The 26,693-nt window shown below is 47.2% G+C and overlaps 1 protein-coding gene across 11 annotated transcripts in view; it reads right to left on the bottom strand.

Moving 5' to 3' along the window:
- Positions 1 to 26,693, bottom strand: part of LOC140727138 (arfaptin-2-like) — a 142,256-nt gene that overhangs the window by 64,172 nt on the left and 51,391 nt on the right. For 10 of the 11 annotated variants that reach the window (XM_073044434.1, XM_073044433.1, XM_073044435.1 and 7 more), the window contains 2 exons: positions 26,310 to 26,417; positions 3,536 to 3,654 (listed from right to left, as the gene is read on the bottom strand). In XM_073044434.1, the coding sequence (XP_072900535.1) occupies positions 3,536 to 3,654; positions 26,310 to 26,417 (227 nt within the window). The remainder of the gene's footprint in view (positions 1 to 3,535; positions 3,655 to 26,309; positions 26,418 to 26,693) is intronic. The other variant, XM_073044444.1, reaches the window with a different exon arrangement.

Here is a 26,693-nt window from a genome sequence, read left to right as displayed (position 1 = left end):
TGGTCAATAAGTTGTTGATTGTACAGGACATCAAAGATTACAGGGAGAAGGCAGGAGAATGGGGTCGAGAGGATTAATAAATCAGACACGATGGAATGGCAGAGCAGACATGATGGGACAAATGGCCTAATGCTGATACCATGTCTTATGGCTAAATTTTGCTCACAGGATTGGCTGAGGGAGAGGGATTTAAGGGGAAGCTGGAGCGGCTCAGAGGGGAGAAGGATTGAGGATCCTGCTAATGAGTGGATCCATCACAAGAAGGCTTGAGTGTCCAGGCTGAGGGGCCAGGTTACCTGTCTGCAACCCTGTATACATCGACTGTTGAGTGGGACAGTATAGACCATAAAACCATAAGACATAGGAGCAAAGTTAGGCCATCTGCACCATTGAGTCTGCTCTGCCATTCAATCATGGCTGATCTTTTTCTCTCCTCCTCAATCCCAGTACTCAGCCTTCTTCCCACAACCTTTGATGTTGTGTCCAATCAGGAACCTATCAATCTCTGTCTTAAATACACCCAATGACCGGGCCTCCACAGCTGCATGCGGCAACAAATTCCACAAATTCACCACCCTTTGGCTAAAGAAATTTCTCCTCATCTCTGTTCTGAAAGGACGCCTCTCTATCCTGAGGTTGTGCTCTCTTATCCTAGACTCTCCCACCATGGCAAACATCCTTTCCACATCTACTCTGTCTAAGCTTTTCAACATTCAAATGATTTCAATGAGCTCCCCCCTCATTTATCTGTATTCCAGTGAGTACAGACCCAGAGCCATCATATGATAACCCTTTCATTTCTGGAATCATCCTTGTGAACCTCCTCTGGACCCTCTCCAATGCCAGCGCATCTTTTCTAAGTTAAGGAGCCCAAAACTGTTCACAATACTCAAGGTGAGGCCTCACCATTGCCTTACAAAGCCTCAGCATCACATCCTTGCTCTTGTATTCTAGACCTCTTGAAATGAATGCTAACATGGCATTTCCCTTCCTCACCAACTCAGCCTGCAAGTTAACCTTTAAGGTGTTCTGCACAAGGGCTCCCAAGTCCCTTTGCATCTCAGATTTTTGGATTTTTCCCCATTTAGAAAATGGCCCACATATTTATTTCTACTACCAAAGTGCAAGACCATGTATTTTCCAACATTGTATTTCATTTGCCACTTTCTTGCCCTTTCTCCTAATCTGTCTAAGTCACTGCATCCTACCTGTTTCCTCAACTCTACCTGCCCCTCCACCAATCTTCATATCATCTGCAAACATGGGAACAAAGCCATCTATTTCATCACCTGTACCACTGATATACAGCTTAAAAAGAAGTGGTCCTAACACTGACCCCTGTGGAACACCACTAGTCACTGGCAGTCAACTAGGAAAGGATCCTTTTATCCCTACTCGCTGCCTCCTACCACTCAGCTATTGGTCTAACCATGTTAGTAACTTTCCTGTAATACCATAGGCTCTTAACTTAGTAAGCAGCCTCATGTGTGGCACCTCGTCAAAGGCCTTTTGAAAGTCCAAATACACAACATCCACTGCATCCCCTTTCTCTATCCTACTTGTAATCTCCTCAAAGAATTCCAACAAGTTTGTCAGGCAGGATTTTCCCTGAAGGAAACCATGCTGACTTTGTACTATCTTCTCCTGTGTCACCAAGTACTCCATCACCTCATCCTTAGTAATTGATTCTAACTTCTTCCCAACCACTGAGGTCTGGCTAACTGGTCTATAATTCCCTTTCTGCTGCCTTCCTCCTTTCTTAAAGAGTGGGGTGACATTTGCAGTTTTCCAGTTCTCTGGCACCATACCAGAGTCCAATGATTTTTGAAAGATAATTTCTAATGCCACCGTAATCTCTAATGCTACTTCTTTCAAAACCTTAGGGTACAGTTCCTCTGGTCCGGGTGGCTGATGTACCTTTAGGTCTTTTAGCTTTTTGAGCACCTTCTCTCTTGTATCAGTAACTGCACCCACTTCTCTTCCTTCACACACTACAACATCTGGCACACTGCTAGTGTCTTCCACAGTGAAGACTGATGCAAAATACTCATTTAGTTCATCAGCCATCTTTTTGTCCCTTGTTAGTATTTCTCCTGCATTTTCTAGTGGTCTATGTCCACTCTCATTTCTCTCCTTTTTTAAACATACTTGAAAAAACTTCCACTGTCCACTTTGATACTATTTGCTAGCTTGCTTTCATATTTCATCTTTTCCCTTCTAATGATATTTTTAGTTGCTCTCTGTCGGTTTTTAAAAACTTCCCAATCCTCTATCTTCCCACTAATTTTTGCTTTGTTGTATGCCCTTTCTTTTGCTTTTACAATAGCTTTGACTTCCCTCGTCAGCCATGGTTGTTCTATTTTATGATTTGAGTATTTCTTCATTTTTGGAATACATATGTCCTGCACCTTCCTCATTTTTCCCAGAAACTCCCACCATTGCTGCTCTGCTGAGATCCCTGCCCGCAGCTCCTTCCAATTTACTTTGGCCAACTCCTCTCTCATACCACTAATTTCCCTTACTACACTGAAATATTGCTACATCAGACTTTACTTTCTCCCTATCGAATTTCAAGTTGAACTTGATCATACTGTGATCAAAGGGTTCCTAAGGGTTCATTTACCTTAAACTCCCTAAAAGCTTCCAGTTCATTACTTAACACCCAATCCAGTATAGCTGATCCCCTAGTAGGCTCAATGACAAACTCTTGGGCATCTCTTAGGCATTCAACAAACTCACTCTCTTGAGATCCATTTCCAACCTGATTTTCCCAATCGACCTGCATGTTAAAATCTCCCATGACTACCATAACATTGCCCTTTTGACACACCCTTTCTATTTCCTGTTGTAATCTGTGGTCTACCTCCCAGCCACTGTTGGGGTGCCTGTATATAGTTGCCATCAACGCCCTTTTACCCTTGCAGTTTCTTAACTCAACCCACAAGAATTCAACATGTTCCAATCCTATATCACAACCTTCTACTGATTTAATGCCATTCTTTACCAGTACAGCCACACCACCCCCTCTGCCTACCATCCTATCCTTCCAATATAATGTGTAACCTTGGACATTCAGCTCCCAACTACAACCATCCTTCAGTCACAATTCAGTGATGACCTGATCATCACGCACATTTAGATACAACACCCTGAGTACCGTATTTGTTAACCTTTCTGATTCTGCATCCCTAATGTTTTGATACTCAGCTGTTGGCTGCAGCTAAGTCCCATCACCTGCCTGCCCTTCCTAACAGTCTCTCTGCATGCTATCTTTATTTTTTTACCATCTGTCCTATCCTGAGTCCTTTCACTTCAGTTCCCACCACTCTGCCAAATTAGTTTAAATCCTCCCCAACAGCCCTAACAAACCCGCCCACACTGAAGGGAGTATGGAGTTCCTGGGCTGAAGAGCCAGGTTACCTGTCTGTTACCCTGTACACAGTGACCATTCAGTGGGACAGTATGGAGTGTCCAGGCTGAAGGGCCACATTATCTGTCCATTACCTTGTGTACACTGACCGACCTGCACACTCACCTTGTAGGTGTTGATCCCCCACTTTTTCACAACGTCAAACTTTTCCACAGCGATGCCACGGGCGGGCTCGCTGCTCGCTGTCACCGAGTGGCTCTGGGTCTGGTGGACATTACTGGACCCTGAAATAGACCAAGGAATGAGGATCAGAAGAACGCAGAGCTGGGAGCCTCCCATCGCCAGGCGGAACTGTTCGAGGCAGAGAGACAGACGGATCTGCTCCCACATCACGCCAGTTTGTCAATAAGTAAAGAAATGAGGAGGCTCCACATCAACCCCTGCATGCAAGGAACTCAAGCAAACAGACTGGTGCAAGTGTGAACACAGCAGCAGCCTGCTGATAACAAGCAGAGGTGGAGCTTGCACAGGAAGACCAGAGGGGAGAGGGTGGTGGGGCTAAGACAGCCTTTCCCTGAATAGGTTCAAGCAGAAACTGTTCTAAAACTAGAGGGCACAGCCTCACAATTGAGGGGCAAGCTTTTAGAACAGAGGTAAGGACAGTAGTGAATCTGTGGAATGCTCTGCCACAGACTTTGGTGGAGGCCACATCTATAGGTATATTTAAGGCAGAAGTTGATAGTTTCCCAATTGTTCAAGGCATCAAAGGATATGGTGAGAAGGCAGGTGCATAGGGTTGTGTGGGATCTGGAATCAGCCATGATAGAATGGTGCAACAGCCTCGATGGGCTGAATGGCCTATTTCTACTCCTATGTCTTATGGTCTTATAAAATATAAAAGCAGAATAAGGCCATTTTGCCCATCGAGTCTGTTCTGCCAATTCATCATGGCTGATCCAATTTGCCTCTCAGCCCCAGTCTCCTGCCTTCTCCCCATATCCCTTCATTACCTGACCAATTGGGAAACTATCAACCTCAACCTTAAATATACTTAAAAACTTGGCCTCCACAGCTGCCCATGGCAACAAATTCCACAGATTCACCATTCTCTGGATAAAGAAATTCCTCCTCATCCCCTCTATTCTGTGGCTGTGTCCTCTGGTCTTAGACTCTCCCACCATAGGACACATCCTCTCCACAAGGTCTTTCACCATTCGATAGGTTTCAATGAGGTCACCCCTCATTCTTCTGAATTCTAGAGAATACATGCCCAGAGCCATCAAATGCACTTTGTATGACAAGCCATTTAATCCAGGAATCATTTTTGTAAACCTCCGTTGAACTCTCTCCAGTTTCAGCAAATCCTTTCTAAGGGGATCAAATCTACTCACAATACTCCAAGTGAGGCCTCACCAGTTATTTATAAAGTCTCAACATTACATCCTTGCTTTTATATTCTAATCCTCTTGAAATGAATGCTAACATAGCATTTGCCTTCCTTACCAGACTTAACTGGAAATTAACCTTCAGGGAATCCTGCACAAGGACCCCCAAACACTTTTACACCTCTGTTTTTTGTACTTTCTCTCCTTTTAGAAAATAGTCAATCCCACTTGGAGTACTGTGCTCAGTTCTGGTCACCTTACTACAGGAAGGATGTGGAAGCCATAAAAAGGGTGCAGAGGAGATTTACAAGAACGTTGCCTGGATCGGGGAGCATACCTCATGAGAATAGGTTGAGTGAACTCGGCCTTTTCTCCTTGGAGCGAAGGAGGATGAGAGGTGACCTGATAGAGGGGTACAAGATGATGAGAGGCTTTCCCAGGGCTGAAATGGTTGCCACAAGAGGACACAGGTTTAAGGTGCTGGGGAGTAGGTACAGAGGAGATGTCAGGGTTAAGTTTTTACTCAGAGCGGTGAGTGCGTGGAATGGGCTGCCGGTAACAGTGGTAGAGGCGGATACGATAGGGTCTTTTAAGAGACTTTTGGATAGGTACATGGAGCTTAGAAAAATAGAGGGCTATGGGTAAGCCTAATAATTTCTAAGGTAGGGACATGTTTGGCACAAGTTTGTGGGCCGAAGGGCCTGTATTGTGCTGTAGATTTTTCTATGGTCCTTTCATTTCTTCTACCAAAGTGCATGATTATACATTTCCTGACAATGTATTCCATCTGCCATTTCTTTGCTCATTCTCCTAATGTGGGCATTAATGAATCATGGCTAAAAGAAGGTTATAGCTGGGAGCTCAACATCCAAGGATACACATTGCATCGAAAGGACAGGCAGGTAGGCAGAGTGTGGTGGAATGGCTCTGTTGAATAGAAATCAAATCATTAGAAAGAAATGACATAGGGTCAGAAGGTGTTGAATCATTGTGGGTGGAGCTAAGAAACTGCAAGGGTAAAAAGACCCTGATGGGAGTTGTAGACAGACCCCAAACATAGTAAGGAAGTGGGCTATAAATTACAACGGGAGATAGAAAATGCCTGCCAAAAGGGAAATGTTACAATAGTCATGGAATATTCCAATATGCAAGTAGATTGGGAAAATCAGGTTGGTGCTGGATCCCAAAAGGGTGAATTTCTAGAATGCCTACCAGATGGCTTTTTAGAGCAGCACATAGTTGAGCCCACTAGGGGACAACCTATTCTGGATTGGGTGTTGTGCAATGAACCAGAATCAGTTAGACAGCTTAAGGTAAAAGAACCCTTAGGGCCAAGTGATCATAGTAAGATCAAAATCACCCAGAAATTTGCAAAGAAGCAGCTAAAATCAGATGTATCAGTATTACAGTGGAGTAAAGGAAATTACAGAGGCATGAGAGAGGAGTTGGCCAGAACTGATTGGGAAAAAAACAGTCAAGGATGGCAGCAGAGCAGCACAGCTGGAATTTCTGGAAGCAATTCAGAAGACAGAGGATACATACATCCTAAACATGAAGAAGTATTCTAAAGGCAAGATGACACAATCATGGCTAATAAAAGAAGTCAAAGCCAACATAAAAGCCAAAGAGAGGACATAAAATAGAGCAAAAACTGTGGTGTTAGAGGATTGGGAAGCTTTCAAAAAGCAACAGAAGGCAACAAAAAAAAGTCATTCAGAAGGAAAAGATGAAATATGATAGAAAGCTGGGCAATAAATTTAAAGAGGATACCAAAAGTTTCTTCAGATACATGAAGTATAAAAGAGAAACGAGAGTGTATATTGAACCACTGGAAAATGACGTTGGAGAGGCAGTAATTGGGGACAATTACAGGAGCAGACACCCCTGTGGCCGTTCCCATCAACAATAAGTATACCATTTTGGATACCGTTGGTGGGGACGACCTACCAGGGACAAGTTGCAGTGATTGCATCTCTGACACCGAGACTGGACCCTCAGCTCAGAAGGGAAGGAGGGAACAGAGGACAGCAGTAGTGAAAGGGGATTCGATAGTTAGGGGGGCAGATAAGAGGTTCTGTGGAAGAGATCGAGAATCCCGGATGGTCTGTTGCCTCCCTAGTGCCAGGGTCCGCGATATCTCAGATCGAGTTCTCAGTATTCTCAAGAGAGAGGGTGAGCAGCCAGATGTCGTGGTCCATGTAGGGACCAATGATGGGGGTAGGAAGAGTGAGGAGGTCCTGAAAGGTGAGTTTAGGGAGCTATGTGCCAAGTTAAAGGACAGGACCTCCAGGATAGCAATCTCAGGATTGCTACCAGTGCCACATGCAGGTGGGTTTAGAAATAGTAAGGTAGTGCAGATCAATACGTGGTTGAAGACATGGTGCAGGAGGGAGGCTTCAGATTTATAGATAATCGGGCAGTTTTCCAGGGATGGTGGGACCTGTTCCGGCAGGACGGTTTACATCTGAACTGGAGGGGGACAAATATTCTTGCAGGTAGGTTTGCCAGAGAGGCTCCAGTGGATTTAAACTAGATACAAGGGGGGAGGGGAACCAGAGTGTAGGAACAGATGTATGGGAGAAGGAAGAAAGAGAAGACAGTGAAGTTCTTTGTACTGTTAGAGATAAACAGAGAGGAAAAGGTGGAGAATTTCTTAAACACATTTATTTTAATGCTAGGAGCATTGTAAGAAAGGTGAATGAGCTTAGAGCATGGATTGATACCTGGAAATATGATGATGTAGCTATTAGTGAAACATGGTTGCAGGATGGGTGTGATTGGCAACTAAATATTCCTGGATTTCGTTGCTTCAGGTGTGATAGAATCGGAGAGACAAGAGGGGGAGGTGTTGCGTTGCTTGTCTGAGAAAATATTACAGCGCAGCTCTGGCAGGATAGATTAGAGGGCTCGTCTAGGGAGACTACTTGGGTGGAATTGAGGAATAGGAAAGGTGTAGTAACACTTATAGGGGTGTATTGTAGACCACCTAATGGGGAGTAAGAATTGGAGGAGCAAATTTGCAAGCAGATAGCAGATATTGGTAGTAAGCACAGGATTGTGATTGTGGGAGATTTTAATTTTCCACACATGGACTGGGAAGCCCATTCTGTAAAAGGGCTGAATGGTTTGGAGTTTGTAAAATGTGTGCAGGATAGTTTTTTGCAGCAATACATAGAGGTACCAAGTAGAGAAGGGGCAGTGTTGGATCTTCTGTTAGGGAATGAAATAGGTCAGGTGTTGGAGGTATGTGTTGGGGAGCACCTCGGGTCCGGTGATCACAATGCCATTAGTTTCAATATAATTATGGAGAAGGATAGGACTGGACCCAGGGTTGAGATTTTTGATTGGAGAAAGGCTAACTTTGAGGAGATGTGAAAGGATTTGGAAGGAGTGGATTGGGACAATTTATTTTATGGGAAGGATGTAATAGAGAAATGGAGGTCATTTAAAGGTGAAATTTTGAGGGTACAGAATCTTTACGTTCCTGTTAGGTTGAAAGGAAAGGTTAAAAGTTTGAGAGAGCCATGGTTTTCAAGGGATATTGGAAACTTGTTTAGCAAAAAGAGAGATATCTACAATAAATATAGGCAGCATGGAGTAGAAACACAGAAACATAGAAAATAGGTGCAGGAGTAGGCCCTTTGGCCCGAGCCTGCACCGCCATTCAGTATGATCATGGCTGATCATCCAACTCAGAACCCTGTACCTGCTTTCTCTCCATACCCCCTGATCCCTTTAGCCACAAGGGCCATATCTAACTTCCTCTTAAATATAGCCAATGAACTGGCCTCAACTGTTTCATGTGGCAGAGAATTCCACAGATTCACCACTCTCTGTGTGAAGTTTTTCCTCATCTCGGTCCTAAAAAGCTTCCCCTTTATCCTTAAAATGTGACCCCTCGTTCTGGACTTCCCCAACATCGGAAACAATCTTCCTGCATCTAGCCTGTCCAATCCCTTTAGAATTTTATACGTTTCAATAAGATCCCCCCTCAATCTTCTAAATTCCAGTGAGTATGAGCCTAGTCGATCCAGTCTTTCTTCATATGAAAGTCCTGCCATCCCAGGAATCAATCTGATGAACCTTCTCTGTACTCCCTCTATGGCAAGAATGTCTTTCCTCAGATTATTGGACCAAAACTGCACACAATATTCTAGGTGCGGTCTCACCAAGGTCTTGTACAACTGCAGTAGAACAAGTAGAACCTCCCTGCTCCTGTACTCAAATCCTTTTGCTATGAATGCCAACATACCATTTGCCTTTTTCACCGCCTGCTGTACCTGTATGCCCACCTTCAGTGACTGGTGTACAATGACACCCAGGTCTCGTTGCACCTCCCCTTTCCCTAATTGGCCACCGTTCAGATAATAATCTATTTTCCTGTTCTTGCAACCAAAGTGGATAACCTCACATTTATCCACATTAAATTGCATCTGCCATACATTTGCCCACTCACCTAACCTATCCAAGTCACCCTGCATCCTCTTAGCATCCTCCTCACAGCTAACACCGCCGCCCAGCTTCGTGTCATCCGCAAACTTAGAGATGCTGCATTTAATTCCCTCGTCTAAATCATTAATATATATTGTAAACGACTGGGGTCCCAGCACTGAGCCTTGCAGTACCCCACTAGTCACTGCTTGCCATTCTGAAAAGGTCCCATTTACTCCCACTGTTTGCTTCCTGTCTGCCAACCAAATGAGGTGCTCAAAGAATATAAAGAATGTAAGAAGAATCTTAAGAAAGAAATTAGAAAAGCTAAAAGAAGATACAAGGTTGCTTTGGCAAGTAAGGTGAAAATAAATCCGAAGAGTTTCTACAGTTATATTAATAGCAAAAGGATAGTGAGGGATAAAATTGGTCCCTTAGAGAATCAGAGTAGACAGCTATGTGTGGAGCCGAAAGAGACGGGGGAGATTTTGAACAATTTATTTTCTTCAGTATTCGCTAAGGAGAAGGATATTGAATTGTGTAAGGTAAGGGAAAAAAGTAGGGAAGTTATGGAAACTATGACGATTAAAAAGGAGGAAGTACTGGCGCTTTTAAGGAATATAGAAGTGGATAAATCTCCGGGTCCTGACAGGATATTCCTTAGGACCTTGAGGGAAGTTAGTGTGGAAATAGCAGGGGCTCTGACAGAAATATTTCAATTGTCATTAGAAATGGGGATGGTGCCGGAGGATTGGCGTATTGCTCATGTGGTTCCATTGTTTAAAAAGGGTTCTAAGAGTAAACCTAGCAATTATAGGCCTATCAGATTGACGTCAGTGGTGGGTAAATTAATGGAAAGTATTCTTAGAGATGGTATATATAATTATCTGTATAGGCAGGGTCTGATTAGGAAATGTAGTGGATGCCAGAGTAATAGTAGTGGATAACTGTTTGTCAGGTTGGAGGACGGTGACTAGTGGTGTGCCTCAGGGATCTGTACTGAGCCCAATGTTGTTTGTCATTTACAGTAATGATCTGGATGATGGGGTGGTAAATTGGATTAGTAAGTATGCAGATGATACTAAGGTAGGTGGCGTTGTGGATAATGAAGTAGGTTTTCAAAGCTTGCAGAGAGATTTAGGCCAGTTAGAAGAGTGGGCGGAAAGATGGCAGATGCAGTTTAATGCTGATAAGTGTGAGGTGCTACATTTTAGTAGGAATAATCCAAATAGGACATACATGGTAAATGGTAGAGCACTGAAGAATGCAATAGAACAGAGTGATCTAGGAATAATGGTGCATAGTTCCCTGAAGGTGGGCTCTCATGTGGATAGGGCGGTGAAGAAAGCTTTTGGTATGTTGGCCTTTATAAATCAGAGCATTGCGTATAGGAGTTACAATACAGTACAATACTTAAATACTTTACTTTATTGTCACCAAACAATTGATACTAGAGTGTACAATCATCACAGCGATATTTGATTCTGTGCTTCGTGCTCCCTGAAGTACAAATCTAAGTAAATATAATAAAAAATTTAAATTACAAATCATAATTAGAAAATAGAAAAGGGAAAGTAAGGTAGTGCAAGTTAGGTCCGGATATTTGGAAGGTATGGCCCAGATCTGGGTCAGGATCCATTCAGCAGTCTTATCACATTTGGAAAGAAGCTGTATCCAAATCTGGCCGTACGAATCCTCAAGTTCCTGAACCTTCTCCCGGAGGGAAGAGGGACAAAAAGTGTGTTAGCTGGGTGGGTCGTGTCCTTGATTATCCTGGCAGCACTGCTCCAACAGCGTGCGGTGTAAAGTGAGTGCAAGGATGGAAGATTGGTTTGTGTGATGTGCTGGGCTATGTTCACTATCTTCTGCAGCTTTTTCCGGTCTTGGACAGGACAACTTCCACACCAGGTTGTGATGCACCCTAGAATAATGCTTTCTACGGTGTACCTATAAAAATTAGTGAGGGTTTTAGGGGACAGGCCAAATTTCTTCAGCTTTCTCAGGAAGTAAAGGCGCTGGTGGGCCTTCTTGGCAGTGGACTCTGCTTGGTTAGACCTGGTCAGGTCATTTGTGATATTCACACCAAGGAACTTAAAGCTTTTGACCTGTTCCACCTGTGCACCACCGATGTAAATGGGGTCGTGCGGTCCGCTGACTCCTTCTGAAGTCAACAACCAATTCTTTTGTCTTGCTGAACCATGCCACCAGGTTCTTAATTTCCTCTCTGTACTTCGACTCCGACCCAAGATACGGTCTACAATTGTGGTGTCATCAGCAAACATATATTGAGTTCGATGGAAACTTGACTACACAATCATGGGTGTACAATGAGTACAGCAGGGGGCTGAGTACACAGCCTTGTGGGGCACCGATGCTCAGAGTGATTGTAGAGGAGAGCTTGTCCCCTATTTTTACTGTCTGGGTCCTGTCTGTGAGGAAATTGAAGATCCAGCTGCAGATCTGAGTGCTAAGACCCGGGTTCTGGAGCTTAGGAATCAGTTTATTTGGAATGATGGTATTAAAGGCAGAGCTGTAGTCAATGAACAGGAGCCTTACATATGAGTCTTTATTCTCCAGGTGTTCTAAGGAGGAATGTAGTGCCAGAGAGATGGCATCTGCCGTTGACCTGTTGCTCCGGTAGACGAATTGCAAAACGTCGAGGTTGACCGGTAGGTTATGGTTGATGTGTGCCATAACCAATCGCTCAAAGCACTTCATAGCAATTGATGTCAGAGCCACAGGTCGGTAGTCATTCAGGCATGCCACCTTGCTTTTCTTCAGCACTGAGATTATTGTTGCCTTCTTAAAATGCGAGGGGATCTTAGACTGAAGCAGGGAGCAGCTGAAGATGTCAGCAAACACTCTAGCTAGCTCTTGTACAGGCTCGGAGAACCCGTCCCGGGACGCCATCTGGGCCCGTCGCCTTCCTTGGATTTATCTTCAGGAAGGCTCTTCTAACGTCTTCCTCAGTGACGATGAATCTTGATGCCACCAGGTCCGGTTCATCCGGAGGGGGCGGGACGCTCCTTTTCTGTTCGAATCTTGCGTTGGATACATTGTTTGTCAGGAAGAGAAGCTCTACAGTTATTGATATTCCCAGCCTTTTCTTTGCGCCCAGTGATCGCACTTAGACCCTGCCATAGTCTGCTGGCATCCCTCTGGTTAGCCTGGGCTTCCAACTTGGCTCGATATTGCTTCTTGGCGCCCTTAATGGCTTTCCAGAGTTCACGCTTGGATTCCCTGTAGCGACTGGTATCCCCGGACCTAAAAGCCACGACAGCTGAGGCATACTCAGAGGTTAGCTGCCGAGTCCTTGAATACAAACCAGTCCACCGATTCAAAGCAGTCATGGAGGACCTCATCTGTTTCCTCTGTCCAACGCGACACCACTTTTGACACCGTGACCTCCCGCTTCAGTTTCTGTTTGTAAGCCGGGAGGAGGAGTACAACCTGATGTAATGTTAAAATTGTACAAGGCATTGATAAGGCCGAATTTGGAGTATTGTGTACAGTTTTGGTCACCAAATTATAGGAAAGCTGTCAACAAAATAGTGAAAGTACAGAGAAGATTTACTAGAATGTTACTTGGATTTCAGCACCTAAGTTAAGAGAAAAGTTGAACAAGTTTGGTCTTTATTCTTAGGAGCGTAGGTTGAGGGGGGACTTGATAGAGGTATTTAAAATAATGAGGGGGATAGATAGAGTTGACGTGGATAGGCTTTTTCCATTGAGAGTAGGGGAGATTCAAACAAGAGGACATGAGTTGAGAGTTAGGGGGCAAAAGTTTAAGCGTAACATGAGGGGGAATTTCTTTATTCAGAGTGCGGCAGCTGTGTGGAATGAGCTTCCAGTAGAAGTGGTAGAGGCAGGTTCGGTATTGTCATTTAAAGTAAAATTGGATAGTTATATGGACAGGAAAAGAATGGAGGGTTATGGGCTGAGTGTGGGTCAGTGGGACTTGGTGAGAGTAAGCATTCGGCACGGACTAGAAGGGCCAAGATGGTCTGTTTCCGTGCTGTAATTGTTATATGGTTATATGACAAGGAAATGTCGGATGAACATAATAAGTATTTTGCATCAGTCTTCATAGTTGAAGACACTAGCAGTACAGTGGAAGTTCAAGAGTGTCAGGGGGTCATAAGCGTGTAAAGTTGCCATTACAAGGGAGAAGATTCTTGGGAAACTGAAAGATCTGAAGGTAGGTAAGTAACCTGGACCAAATGGTCTACACCCCAGGGTTCTGAAAGAGACGGCTAAAGAGATTGTGAAGGCATTAGTAATAATCTTCCAAGAATCATTAGATTCTGAAAGGGCACCAGAATATTGAAAAATTGCAAATGTCACTCCACACTTCAAGCAGAGAGAGAGGCAGAAGAAAGGAAATTATAGGCCAGTTAGTCTGATGTCAGTGGTTAGGAAGATGTTGGAAGCGATCGTTAAGGTACTTGGATACACATGATACAACAGGCCGCAGTTAGAATTGTTTCCTCAAGGGAAAATCATACCTGATAAATCTGTTGGAATTCTTTTGAAGAAATAACAAGCAGGATAGACAGAAGAGAATCTGTGAATGTTGTGTACTTGAATTTTCAGAAGGCCTTTTACAAGGTGCCACAGATGAGGCTGCTTAACAAGTTAAGGTCCCATATTATGACAGGAAAGATAGTAGTATGGATAATGCAGTTGTTGATTAGCAGGAGGCAAACAGTGGGAACAAAGGGAGCCTTTTTATGTTATACTTTTAACGACTTGGATAATGGAATTGATAGCTTTGTTGTCATGTTTGCAGATGATACTACGATAGGTGGAGGGGCAGATAGTTTTGAGGAAGTAGAAAGGCTACTGAAGGAGACAGAATAGCAGAACAGGCAAAGAAGTGTCAGATGGAATACAATGTCGAGGAATGCATGTTAATGCACTTTGGTAGAAGAAATAAAAGGATAGACTCTTTCTAAATGGAGAGGAAATGGAAAAATCAGAAGTGCAAAGGAACTTGGGAATCTTTGTGCAGGATTCCCTAAAGTTTAACTTGCAGGATGAGTCAGTGGTGAGGAAGGCAAATACAACGTTAGCATTTATTTCAGGAGGACTAGAATATTAAGTGATAGAATATCAGTGTACTCGTCAGGGACACTGGATATTTTTCAGACATATAAAGTGTAAAAGAGACATGAGAGTGGACCACTGGAAAATGATACTGATCCAGTGGCCACAATGTCATTAGTCTCAAAGTAAATGTGCAAAAAGATAGGTCTGGTCCGCCAGCTGAGATTCTAAATTAGAGTAAGGCCAATTTGATGGTATCAGAAATATCTGGCAAGTGTGGATTGGGACAGACTGTTTTCTGGCAAACGCATACTTGGTCAGTAGGACCCTTCAAAAGTGAAAATTTGAGAGTACAAAGCTTGTATATACCTGTCAGAATAAAAGGTAAAGATCACAAGTGTAGGGAATCTTGGTTTTCAAGCGATATTGAGGCCCTGGTTAAGAGAAATAAGAAGGTGCAGCTGGAACAAATCAAGTGCCTATGGAGTACAAGAAATGCAAGGGGACACTTAAGAAAGAAATCAGAAGGGCGAAAAGAAGGCATGAATCACTCTAGCAGTCTACGTGAAGGACAATTGTAAGGGATTCTACAGATATGTTAACAGCAAAAGGATTGCAAGAGACAAAATCAGTCCTCTGGAAGATTAGAATGGTAATCCATTCATGCAGCCAAAACAGAATTCTTTTGCATCTGGATTTACTCAGAAGACGGATACAGAGTCTGCGGAATTGAGGGAAAGTGGCATCAATTTCATGGATCCTGGACAGATTACAGAGGAGGTGTTTGCTACCAAGCCAAATCAGGGTAAATAAATTCCCAAGGTATGACAAGGTGTTCCCCTGGACCCTACAGGAGACAAATGCAGAAATTACTGGGGCCCAAACAGATATTTAAATCATCCTTAGCAATAGAAGAGGTACCAGAGGATTGGAGGATAGCCAATACTATTCCACTATATTAAAAAAACACTCTAAACATAAACCAGGAAATTATAGGCTAGTGGATTTGATATCAGTTGTGGGAAAGTAACTAAAGACATTCTAAGGAACCAGATTTACAAGTATTTGGATAGACATGGACTGATTAAGGATTGTTAGCATGGTTTCGTGTTTAGTAGGTCATGTCTAACCATATACAGTTTTTTGAGGAAATTACCAGGACAGTGGATGAAGGCAAAGCAGTCACAAACAAGGGAAAATCTGCAGATGCTGGTCCTTCTGAAGAGTCTCGGCCCGAAAAGTCAACTATACACTTTTCTATAGATGCTGCCTGGCTTGCTGTGTTCCTCTGCATTTTGTCTGCGTTGAAGTCAATGCAGTGGATGTTGTCTACACAGACTTTAGCAAGGCATTAGACAAGGACACATGTGGGAGATTGGACAAGAAGGCTCAGTCACTCGCCATTCAAGATGAGATAGTAAATTAGGTTAGACATTGGCTTTGCAGGAGAGTGACAGTAGATGGTTGCTTCTCTGACTGAAGGCTTGTTACTGGAGTGGCGCAGGGATCGGCACTGGTTCTTTTGTTGTTTGCCATCTATATCAATGATCTGGATGATAATATGGTTAACTGGATCAGCAAGTTTGCGAATGATATTAATTGTAGTGGACAGCGAGGAAGGCTATCATGGCTTGCAGAGGGATCTGCATCAGCTGGAAAAGTGGCTGAAAAATGGCAGATGGAATTTAATGCAGACAAATGTGAGGTTTTGCACTTTGGTAGAACCAACCAGAATAGGTCCTTCACAGTTAATGTAAGGGCACTGAGGAGTGTGGTAGAACAAAGAGATCTAGGAATAATTTGTTGAAAATGGCATCACAGGTAGGTGGGGTCATAAAGAAAACTTTTGGTACACTGACCTTCATAAATCAATGACTGAGTACAGGAAATGGGCTGCTATGTTGAAGTCGTAAAAGATGTTGGAGTATTGTGTACACTTTTGGTCACCTACCTACAAGAAACTCACAAACAAGGTTGAAAGAGTACAGAGAAAATTTACAAGGATGTGGTTGGGTCTGGAGGGCTCAAGTTATAAGGAAAGATTGAATGCATTAGGACTGTACTCCTTAAAACATAGAAGATTGAGAGGACATTAGATGGAGTTATGTAAAATTAGGAAAGGTATAGGGTAAGGCAATAAGGCTTTTTCCACTGAGTTTTGGTGGGACTACAACTAGTGGTCATGGGTTAAGGGTGAAAGGTGAAAAGCATAAGAAAACATGAGGGGAAATTTCTTCACTCAGAGGGTGGTGAGAGTGTGGAATGAGCGATGTATACAAGCTCGATTTCAATGTTTGAGAGAAGTTTGGGTGTGTACATGGATGGTCGGGGAATGGAGGGCAATGGTCCCAGTGCAGGTCAACGGGAGTAGGCAGTTTAAATGGCTCGGCATGAACTAAATGGGCCAAAGGGCCTGCTTCTGTGCTGTACATCTCTATGACTCTATAAAAGCAAGCATGTAATGTTGAGACTTTATAAAGCACTGGAGAGGCCTCAACTGGAGTATTTTGAACAGTTCTGGGCTCCTTAGAAAGGATGTGGTGACACTGGAGAGGGTTCAAAGGAGGCACATGAAAATGATTTCAGGATTGAACCGCTTGTCATATGAAGACCATTTGATGGCTTTGGATCTGTATTCACCAGAAATCAGAAGAATGAGGGGTGACCTCATTGAAACATATCAAATGGTGAAAGGCCTTGATAGAGAGGATGTGGAGAGTACGTTTCTTATGGTGGGAGAGTCAACGACCAGAGAGGACAGTCTCAGAATAGTGCAGCATCCTTTGGAACTCAGATTAGGAGGAATTTCTTTAGCCAGAGAGTGGTGAATCTGTGGAATTTGTTGACACAGGCAGCTGTGGAGGCCAAGTTTTTTATTATTTAAGGCAGAGGTTGATAGATTCTTGATTAGTCAGGGCATGAAGGGATATGGGGAAGGCAGGAGACAGGGGCTGAGGGGGAAATGGATCAGCCATGATGAAATGGCAGAGCAGACTCGATGGGCCAATATGCCCAGTTCTGCTCCATTATCTTCTGGGCTTAAGGAGCGGCCCTCACTGTGTTCTGACAGGCCCAAGCCAGCTAAGATCCAACCGGAACACCCACATGGGGTCCTTAGAGGCCCTGGCCAGCTGAGATGCACCATAACAGCCCTCAGAGGTCTGACAGACTCTGGAGGCTGGCAATCACCATGAATAGGTCCAGTGTAGACACTTCAGTGAGCCGCAGCTACATTGCTCTGTGTGGCTGGAATAGAACAGCTTAAGCTCAGCAGAGGGAGTGGGGCGAGGGGTGCGGGAGGTCAGGGTGGGGCAACAACGGAGGGGCAGTGTACAGCTGTACCTGGTGACGAGCAGCCCTGATTGGCTATCCGGCTGGCCGCTGACCTGCTGGGGGAGATCAGGAGGCTGCAGGGTGCAGGGGTTTTCACAGGAGCACCTGAACACAGCCAGAATATGGGCCAAGATGGGGGAGTGGAGAGACACGAGGGAGGGGGGTGAATTAGTGGGACGGAGGGGTGGAGGGACAGGAAGACAGTGGGGTGGAGGGACGGGGGAATGGAGGAGTGGAGGGACGAGGGGAGTTATTAGAACAAAAAGAGAAAAGATCAATGGATCAGAGTGTGACAACTGATGAGAATGGAGGCAGTACAATCAGTCAGGAGCTATAACACTCAGTACACAGTAAACAGGTATTCAGAACAGAATTAAACAGTGTAACCCTCCATCAGTACCACCCCCTTCTTTAACAGAACTATAAAAGCTTATTTATACACAAGGTACAGTCAATATTTAAAAGACAGTAAGTAAACTCAAATTAAATATGGTTACTACCATCTATAAAGCAGTCAATACCCCAGGTGGGGGGGGGGGCACTGCTCCCAGAAGTCCCCCAGTGTGCCCGCTGGGACTGCGTGCTCCCTCTCTAAGGGCAGCTGGGCACGAATGTACCCTTGGAAAAGGGGCAGGTAGATGGCCCGGGCAGAGCCTCCACTTTCCACCACCCAGACCCGTCAACGGTCATCTTGGCCAGGCCCAGGAGCAAGCCCACCGGGAGATTCTCCCCACGACCTGACCCTTCTGTACCAGATGCAGGTATATGAAGAGCACGGGACAAAAGTGCAGCCAGAACTTCGGCAGCAGCACCCTGAGAAACTCAGACAGGGGCTGAAACCTCTCGCATTCCGTGTACACGTGGTACACTGACACCTCCCGGCCACAGAACGGACAGATGGACGGGGTGTCAGTGAACCTGTTGTACGGAACTGCCCAATGCAACACCTTCCACCCCAGGTCTCCAGTGTACGGGGAAGCACCCCTGCATAAAGAGATTTCGACGGGGGACCTCCTCTGCTGCCTGACGGTAACGTGGATCGCCAGGGTGAATCCGGTCGGCAGACGAAGGCGAGGAAGTGAAAGGTGAGCAGGAGCAGCCCGCACAAGAGACGCTTCAGAGCGTCACTGAACAGTAGTAGGCAGCCGTCAATCCCAGGGGAACATGGGTTTGCACCTCTGGTGGACTGTGTCCTCTCCAGCACACAAGGCTGGGCAGGAAGATTTGAAGAACTGGCTGTTGCCAATGCAGTGGGTTCCCCATCTCCACGTCACTGATGTAGTCCAAGGGAAGGACAAGCACTAATACAGCTTGGCAACAGTGTCGTCGCAGAGTGAAGTTGTAAACAGGATCAAACTGCCTTAGGGACCTCGGCTCCAGATTTCCTTGGGGTTTACTCCCGAAGCCTTTCCCATGTATAGGTATAGCTGCAAGGCAGCGGAGGTTTAAAATCAGAGCTTTCCTTCTTCTAGGTGAGCTGCCTCCAAGGCTGACAAGCCCCACCTGCCTGAAGTCACGAACGGCATAGTGGGCATCCCCGCGAGACGGCTTACGTTGTGCGGGACCCTCTCCCACATGGTCACTCGAGGCCTGAGTCCAAAGAGCACTTTGGGCGGTGGTGCAGCTGGAACCCTTCCACTTCCCCACGCTCTCCCGCCACTCACTGTAATAGGATCAGAGCACCCTGCCCGGATGTGGCCAGATCCCACACCTCCCCCCCCCCACAGACCCGAACCCATTAATCTCTTGCGGAGAAGGCACAGGAATGACTCCATGCAAACCGAATACAGCTGACCCGACATGGGGCACCCCATTCCAAAGCAAAAGGACCCAATCACCTTCACTAGGCACTCTGCAGCAGCATACAGCAGCTGGACGTGGCCAAGGCCGAACGCTCGCAAAGTCCCAAAGAGGTACTCATGGTTCACCCTATAGAATGCCTTCCCTTGGTCGAGAGAGAGAGAAAGTCGACAGACAGACCGGCCCCCCGGTACAGGAGATCAGATCCTGGACAAGGTGGATATTGTCCTGGATTGACCACCCCAGGACCGTGTAGGACTGGTCAGGGTAGACAACTTCCGCCAGCACTGAGCCCAGACATTGGCCATCGCCCGGGCAAAGACCTTGTACTCTGCGCTGAGGAGGGATGCTGGGTGCCAACTCCGCAGGATACAGAGATCCCCCTTCTTTGGCAGCAGGGCCACGACTGCTTTGTGCCCTCAAAGGGGCTTCTCACCCGTCGCATGCTCTCCCCCAATACCCCTGCATAATCAGCCCCTAGGATGCCCCAGAAGGCCTGGAGAAACACCACCATGAACACATCTAGTCCCAGGAACTTGCCTCTCTGCAGCTGGTTGAGGGCACTGGTCAGCTCCACCAAAGATTAGCAGTGCGTCGAGCCGATCAGCACCCCCAGTGCTGACTCTCGGCAAGTCCTCCCACAGAGCCCTGTGTGCATCCTCACTGCACGGGTCAGGTGAGATTAGAGCCTCATAAAAGGAATGGACTTCCGCAACATTTCTCGTCGGATCCATGAAGGAGGAGCCATCCTCTGCCAGCAACTCCACCAGCTGCATGAGGACACCCCTCCCCCTCTGGAGAGAATAGGAAGGCGAGGCGTGGTCCAGATCCTGCAGCGTCTGGACCCGCGACCTCACGTAAGCGCCTCGGGACCTCTCGAGCTGCAGGTGCCTCAGTGCCTCCTTCCTCCGCTGGTACTCATCCCAGAGGGGCTGGTCCCCATCGGTCAGCCTCAGCCGTGAGTCCAGGTCGACCAGCTCCTTCTCGAGCCGATCGATCCTGGACATCCACTGCTTGGTCAAGCCGCGTGCGTATTCCCTGCAGAACAGTTGGACGTGAGCCTCGCCCACATCCCACTAGACCCTCAGGGAGGGGAAACTCCCCACTCCTCCTGCCAGGACTCCCAGAACAGCCGGAATCCTGGAACCAGCCGTCCTCCAGCAGCTAGTTGTTGAAATGCCAGTACACGACCCCACCCATACAGGCAGCACATTCAGCTTCATCCACACCAGGTGGTGGTCCAAGCCCACAACTGGACACCTGGAGATGGCCAACACCCAGGAGATGTGCGCCCTAGAGATATAGAGTTATCGATCCGCAAGCCTCCTTAAGAAAGCACACGAGTCAGGGTGAAGGCTCCGCCAGACATCGACGAAGTCCAATGACACGACCAGCTCCCGGAGCAACCTCATCGATGCTCGGCTACTCTGTGGGCCAGTACAATCCCTTTCCACGAGGGTGCAGTTAAAATCATGCTCCATGATTACACACTAGCTCTGATCTATGGACCCCAACAACGCAGACACCTCTCGGAACAGACACGCCTGCATCAGGTCAAGCTCAGGGGCGTACACATTGACAAAGTGCATTGCTACATCATCCTGATGCACGGCGAGGTGAAGCAGATGGCCTGGCATGAGTTCTTGGACCTTGATCATGACGGGCAGATAAAAGGGGGCCAACAAGATGGCCAGCCTGCTGGAAGTAGGCCCAAGGTAGTTCTAAGGTAGGGATATGTTCAGCATAGCTTTGTGGGCCAAAGTGCCTGTATTGTGTTGTATGATTTCTATGTTTCTGTGGACCACCATCCCCCACGCCATTCCAGGCGGATTCGTTTCTTGGAACAGTGCGGGTTTCCTGCAGGAAGCTCACTGCATATCTCCCGTCCTGGAGGACAGAGAGATGATGAAATCTGCAGAGAGCCCCCCGACCGCCATTTATGTTCAGGGTCGCGACACTGAACTTCATGGCGCATTCTTACTGAAACCCTCACCAGAGCCCTTGGATGAAGGAGCAGAACTCGCCTTCGAGCCCTCCCCTGCCTTCGCCCTATAACCCTTCTCCAGGGACTCCAGGAGCCACTTGAACTGGCACCGATCCTTAACAGGTCATCTCAGCTCCCCTCCCCTTCAACTGGATTATCCCTCCCTGACCTGACCAGCGACCAGTGGCCAACTAGCCCTTGAAAGGTTTCCTCCAGTAATCCCGCACAAACTGCCAGATCTCCTCAAGACAGATGAGCTGCAACTCGGTGCTGGGGTCGAGGAAGTCAGCTATCTTGGCCTCAAAAGAGTCCCCTCTTCCCCCTCACCAGATGCACCACTCTCATCCCCCTCCAGGTAGTCATCATCAACACCCAATGTGACCACTTCACTCCTCACCCTCACTGTAGACCCGACCAAGGGCTCTAATCCATCTCCGGGGCCAGTGACAGAGGGAAGCCCCTCCACCTCTAGATCCAGAGAACCTGCCACATCTTGGGCATGAGCTTGCTGGGTCATATCCAGCTCTACACCCTTGCCCCCTTCCCTGCAAACAACACTGGGAGAGTACACTCCCTCCTGACCCCTTGGGACACGCTTGCTCTGTCTGGCTGCAAGGGGTGACAATTCCAGGCTGCACTGGCTCCTCTTGCGGACTGCGCGCTCCTCTGCTGGGCACTCTGCCTCATTCGAGGCAACAATTTGGAAGACCAGTCCCCCGGTGACCCGTTACCCTTAGGCGACCCATGTCCCACAGGACTTTATCCCTCCCCAGGGAGTACGCACTCAAAGTACACAATTCCAAATGGAGGCATGTCCACCTCCCCACAGTGGCGCCGCTCATGGGCCGGAGATGTCTCCCCAGCATAGGGCCCCCGCATAACAGGGCAATCCTCCAGTTCCGGGGGGCAAACTCTGCTCACACAGTCTTAATCGGGGGTACATCTTCCTCCTCCTCCTAAGGTTCCTGGTCCCCAGTCTCAGGGGCTACATCCTCCTCCGTTTCAGGCTGTAAGTGTGCTGAGGCACATTGACCTCCATCTCAGAGGCATCCTCAGCCTCCGGCATTACCTCCCCTTTCGACTTCCCCAGGCTCTTGCTGAATTTCAGGAGCCACAAGACCCTCCAGACTTGGTTCAACAGCAACAATCTGCTCCTTCTCTGGGGGAGAGACCAGGATGCTTTTTTTTAATTTGCCTTCCTGCCCATCACATGAGCCCACCCCTCCCGGTCACCCGCCCCATGTCCAACCACGACTTCCACAGCTGGTGACAAGGAGGGGAGTAACTGGGAGGAGTTACAGTCGGGGGGGGAGGGGGGGTCAGCGGAGGAAGGCCCAGCAGTAACACCCTGTGCCTCCGAGGCCAAATTGGCTGCCTGACGATTCAGGCAATTCTTCCAAATATGCCCAAACTCTTTACAGGAATGGCATCTCAGGCGACCCATAGACCAGGGGATGGTATAGTAATGCCCCTCAAAATAAACCTGAAGCCGCCCCTCAGCATCCCTACCCTGCTCCAGCTGCATAAGCAGACAATGCTGGAATGAGAATAGGTGCTCATAACCCCACGGAGGTGCCCTATACCGTATCGGGGTTATTTTTGAATACACCTCACAGATGGAGTGCAGATAGGGGAATAGGGCCTTGTGAGGGAGATGGGGGTGGACGTCAGACAGGATTATCGACTACACAGGGCCCAGCTGCATAAAAACCCTTCCCACCCTCAACCCCTGATTTAGGGCCAAAAACACACCCCTCGGTGACTTCAAATAGAAAGTAGTTTACCCATTCAAAACCACTACCGCAACAATGCCCTCACAGCCTCCAAGACTCCGCCATGGCCTTTATGGCAGCATTCCTACGGACTGAAGTAGGCACAGTACACTGTACAGCATTCTTTAAAGTCAGGAATTTGAACGGGTGCTCCTCTTTGCCACCTGCTGCCCGAGCCAGCAGCTTGCACGTAAGACGTAGGCCGCGCCATCTTGCACCCGCACCCAGCCATGACACAGTTCAAACAGTACCGCAGGGGGGTGGTGGGAAACACAGTCTACACCCAGCAGATCACCAGCAGTCAACAATACGGTTCAAGACGAAACTGGATGAGACACGAGGGGAAAGGAGTGGATAGGCAGGGAGGTCCGTGCAGTGTTCGAAGAAACCTCAGCGCTGTCTGCGTAGCAGTCGCGAAGAGATGAAACTTTTCCCTGGCCTGTTCACCGCTCGAAAGTCCAAAGTCCTCTTCACCAAGCCGCCATGGGCTAGGCACCCCCAACAGGAGGGGTATTCCGCTGTTACAAAATGAATAAATCCGTCCCTGCTCCTGGCAAGGTCAGACTCGCACTTTGGCAAACTGCCAGCCGCACTCACTACTCAGCGCCGAGAAAAACTTGCCAAAACAAATCCTCCCAGGCAAAGAATCTGTTTCAGTCGATACCGAGGTGATATTTCACACTCCCAAAGTCCTCTGGTGGTCTCCAAAACCGTTACTTTGCAAATTTTACTGCAAATTCTAACTTTAGGAGAGAGAACTCCCACAGTGTGAGCTTCTCTCAGTACAGCCCTGCCCACACAATTTGGTCAAGGCAGGCAGTGGAAATTTAACCCACAGCCACATACACAAAGCTAGCAAGCAACAGTCGAACTGCACTTCATTGGGCGGATTTGCAGCTTGCGTACCAAACTGGCCACCTCAGGAGGTGAACATGGGTCAGAGGTTGGCGATGGTGCATGGTGATGCGCACTGAACCACAGCCATAACCTTCATTGAACACGAGAGTCTGCAGACACTGAAAATATGGAGCAATACATACAAAATGCTGGAAGAACTCAGCAAGCAGACAGCAACTCACCTGCCAGCTTGCCACTTCTCCCACACCTTCTTCTGGCCTCTTCCCCCTTACTTTCTAGACCTGATGAAGGATTTCAGTCCGAAATGTTGACTGCTATATTCCCCTCAATAGATTCTGCTTAACCTACTGAGTTCCTCCTGTATTTTGTGTGTGTTACACTTTTACAGAGCAGGGCAGATATAAGTGAGGCCAACCCTTTCTCCACTCACATCAGATAGTAAGCCACTCGGTCCACTCTGGGAGTCGTCTGAATTTACTACACACCTGTATTGCTCTTCCCTGTGTCAAGCCGGGCCAGCACAGTGTACTGGTTAACACAACGCTTTACAGTACCGGCGCTGCATGGTAAGGAGTTTGTATGTTCTCCCTGTGGAATGTGCAGGTTTCCTCTCTCAGTCCAAAGATGTATGGATTGGTTGGTTATTCAATCATTGTAAATTGAATTGTGATTAGGCTAGAGTCAAATAATGGGTTGCCGGGCAATATGGCTCAAAGAACCTGTTCTGCACTGAATCTCTAAATAAGCTCTGCAGAACCTGCTCAGAGCCCAGATTACAGCAGGGAAAGTTCATCCACACACCCTTGATCAGAAAAGGTTATGCCCTGTGGGACAGTCCTACACACACACACTGATCACTTGGGGAACAGATATATACACATACACACAAAACAATCGCTGGGGACAGTCCCACACACACACGCACTGACCCTCACTGGGGAATGGTCCCACACACACACTGACCCTCACTGGGGAATGGTCCCACACACACACTGACCCTCACTGGGGGGGGACGGTCCCACACACACACTGACCCTCACTGGGGGATGGACCCACACACACACACACTGACCCTCACTGGGGAATGGTCCCACACACACATACACTGACCCTCACTGGGGAATGGTCCCACACACACACACACACACGCACTGACCCTCACTGGGGAATGGTCCCACACACGCACTGACCCTCACTGGGGAATGGTCCCACACATACTGACCCTCACCAGGGGATGGACCCATACACACACTAACCCTCACTGGGGGATGGACCCACACACACACGCGCGCACTGACCCTCACTGGGGAATGGTCCCACACACACAGCAGGATAGAGTGGAATTCACTGGTGGAGGTGGAGTTAAGATGGCACTAAACAGCAACTCATTTGCTTGCATCTTCAGAAACAGCTCTATTTCCATCTTTAATATCTTTATTTTTTGAAGACCCTGACCTGAAATTACACGCAGACTTTGGTTCTTTGCAGGAATGGGACCCGTTCTCGGGGTTTCAGGACCGGCCGTTGTTCAGCACACCAAGGGATCGGCCTGAGAGGCCGCCTTGTGTTTGGAAGCCTCAGATCTCGGGGCTCTGGAGACGGGCGGATCGAGAGTCGGTGTCATGGCAGGAGACTCATGTGCCGTTGGGAGGCTGGAAAATCTTTCACCATGGGCCTGAAGACCTGAGATCTTTGTGATCTTCGGGCACAGAGCTCATAAAAAGCGACAAACACACTTTTTAACATCGTAAACCAGCAGGTTGTTATGTCTCCCGCTCGCTGTAAAAATGGGGGACACCTACCTCTCCCTTTCCAGGGGGAGAGAGAACCTGTGCGTTGCCAAATGCCGGATGAAATGCGATGGTCTTTGGGGTAACTGCAAGGTCTGTGTCTTTGCTTTTGCTTAGCTCATGCTTGTGCTCGCCACTTACGCGTGGGAGGGGGAACTCTGGGGTTTTCACATTTAACTGTTGTTCATTCTTTGGGGCAATTCTCTGTTTTCATGGATGTTTTGCAAAGAAAAAGCATTTCAGGATGTATATTGTATACATTTCTCTAACATTAAATTGAACCTTTGAATTCATCATACTCAGTCTGACCCAGTGTGCAACGGGGATCTCTATACTGGTTATATAAACCAAGCACAGCAAGTTAAACTAGAACTACCCCAAACTGTAACTGGTCACACAGTTCTTTGACTGGGCAATGCTCCTTGGGGACCTTGTTCTCCAGATGCAACATAACTCTTGGATACATCGCTCTCCGTCTCAGTGTGTAACTATAACATTAGCCTTAACTGTTAACAAGCTAGTTAATAATTCACTGCCTACTAGGTTTGCAAATCCTGACTTTCGGCAACAGATTGAAAAAGGATTTTCCGTCCTTGGGACTTCCCACTGCCCTGTGCTTCCACGGAAGATCTACTGCCTCTAGCTTGGCTGCAAGTTAGAAAAAGAGGAGAAATTAGACACAGGCCACATCTTGTTTAACAGCCATGGCTGGCGGAATTTCAGCAGAGATGCTCCTGTTCCTACCTACTTCATCCCCAATGTACTATTGCAATTTCATCAGGACTCCACTCACTCACACCCTCCATCCGAGCCCTGTGAATATGGTCATCCACCTCCCTCCCAATGGACTGTTCAGCCCATCCTAGACCACAGCTTCCATCACCCCCACCCAATGGACTGTCCAGCCCATCCCAAACCACAGCT

Source organism: Hemitrygon akajei, chromosome 4 (assembly GCF_048418815.1).
Source record: "Hemitrygon akajei chromosome 4, sHemAka1.3, whole genome shotgun sequence".
Classification (NCBI taxonomy): Eukaryota; Metazoa; Chordata; class Chondrichthyes; order Myliobatiformes; family Dasyatidae; genus Hemitrygon; species Hemitrygon akajei.
This window is presented reverse-complemented; position numbering and strand designations above follow the sequence as displayed.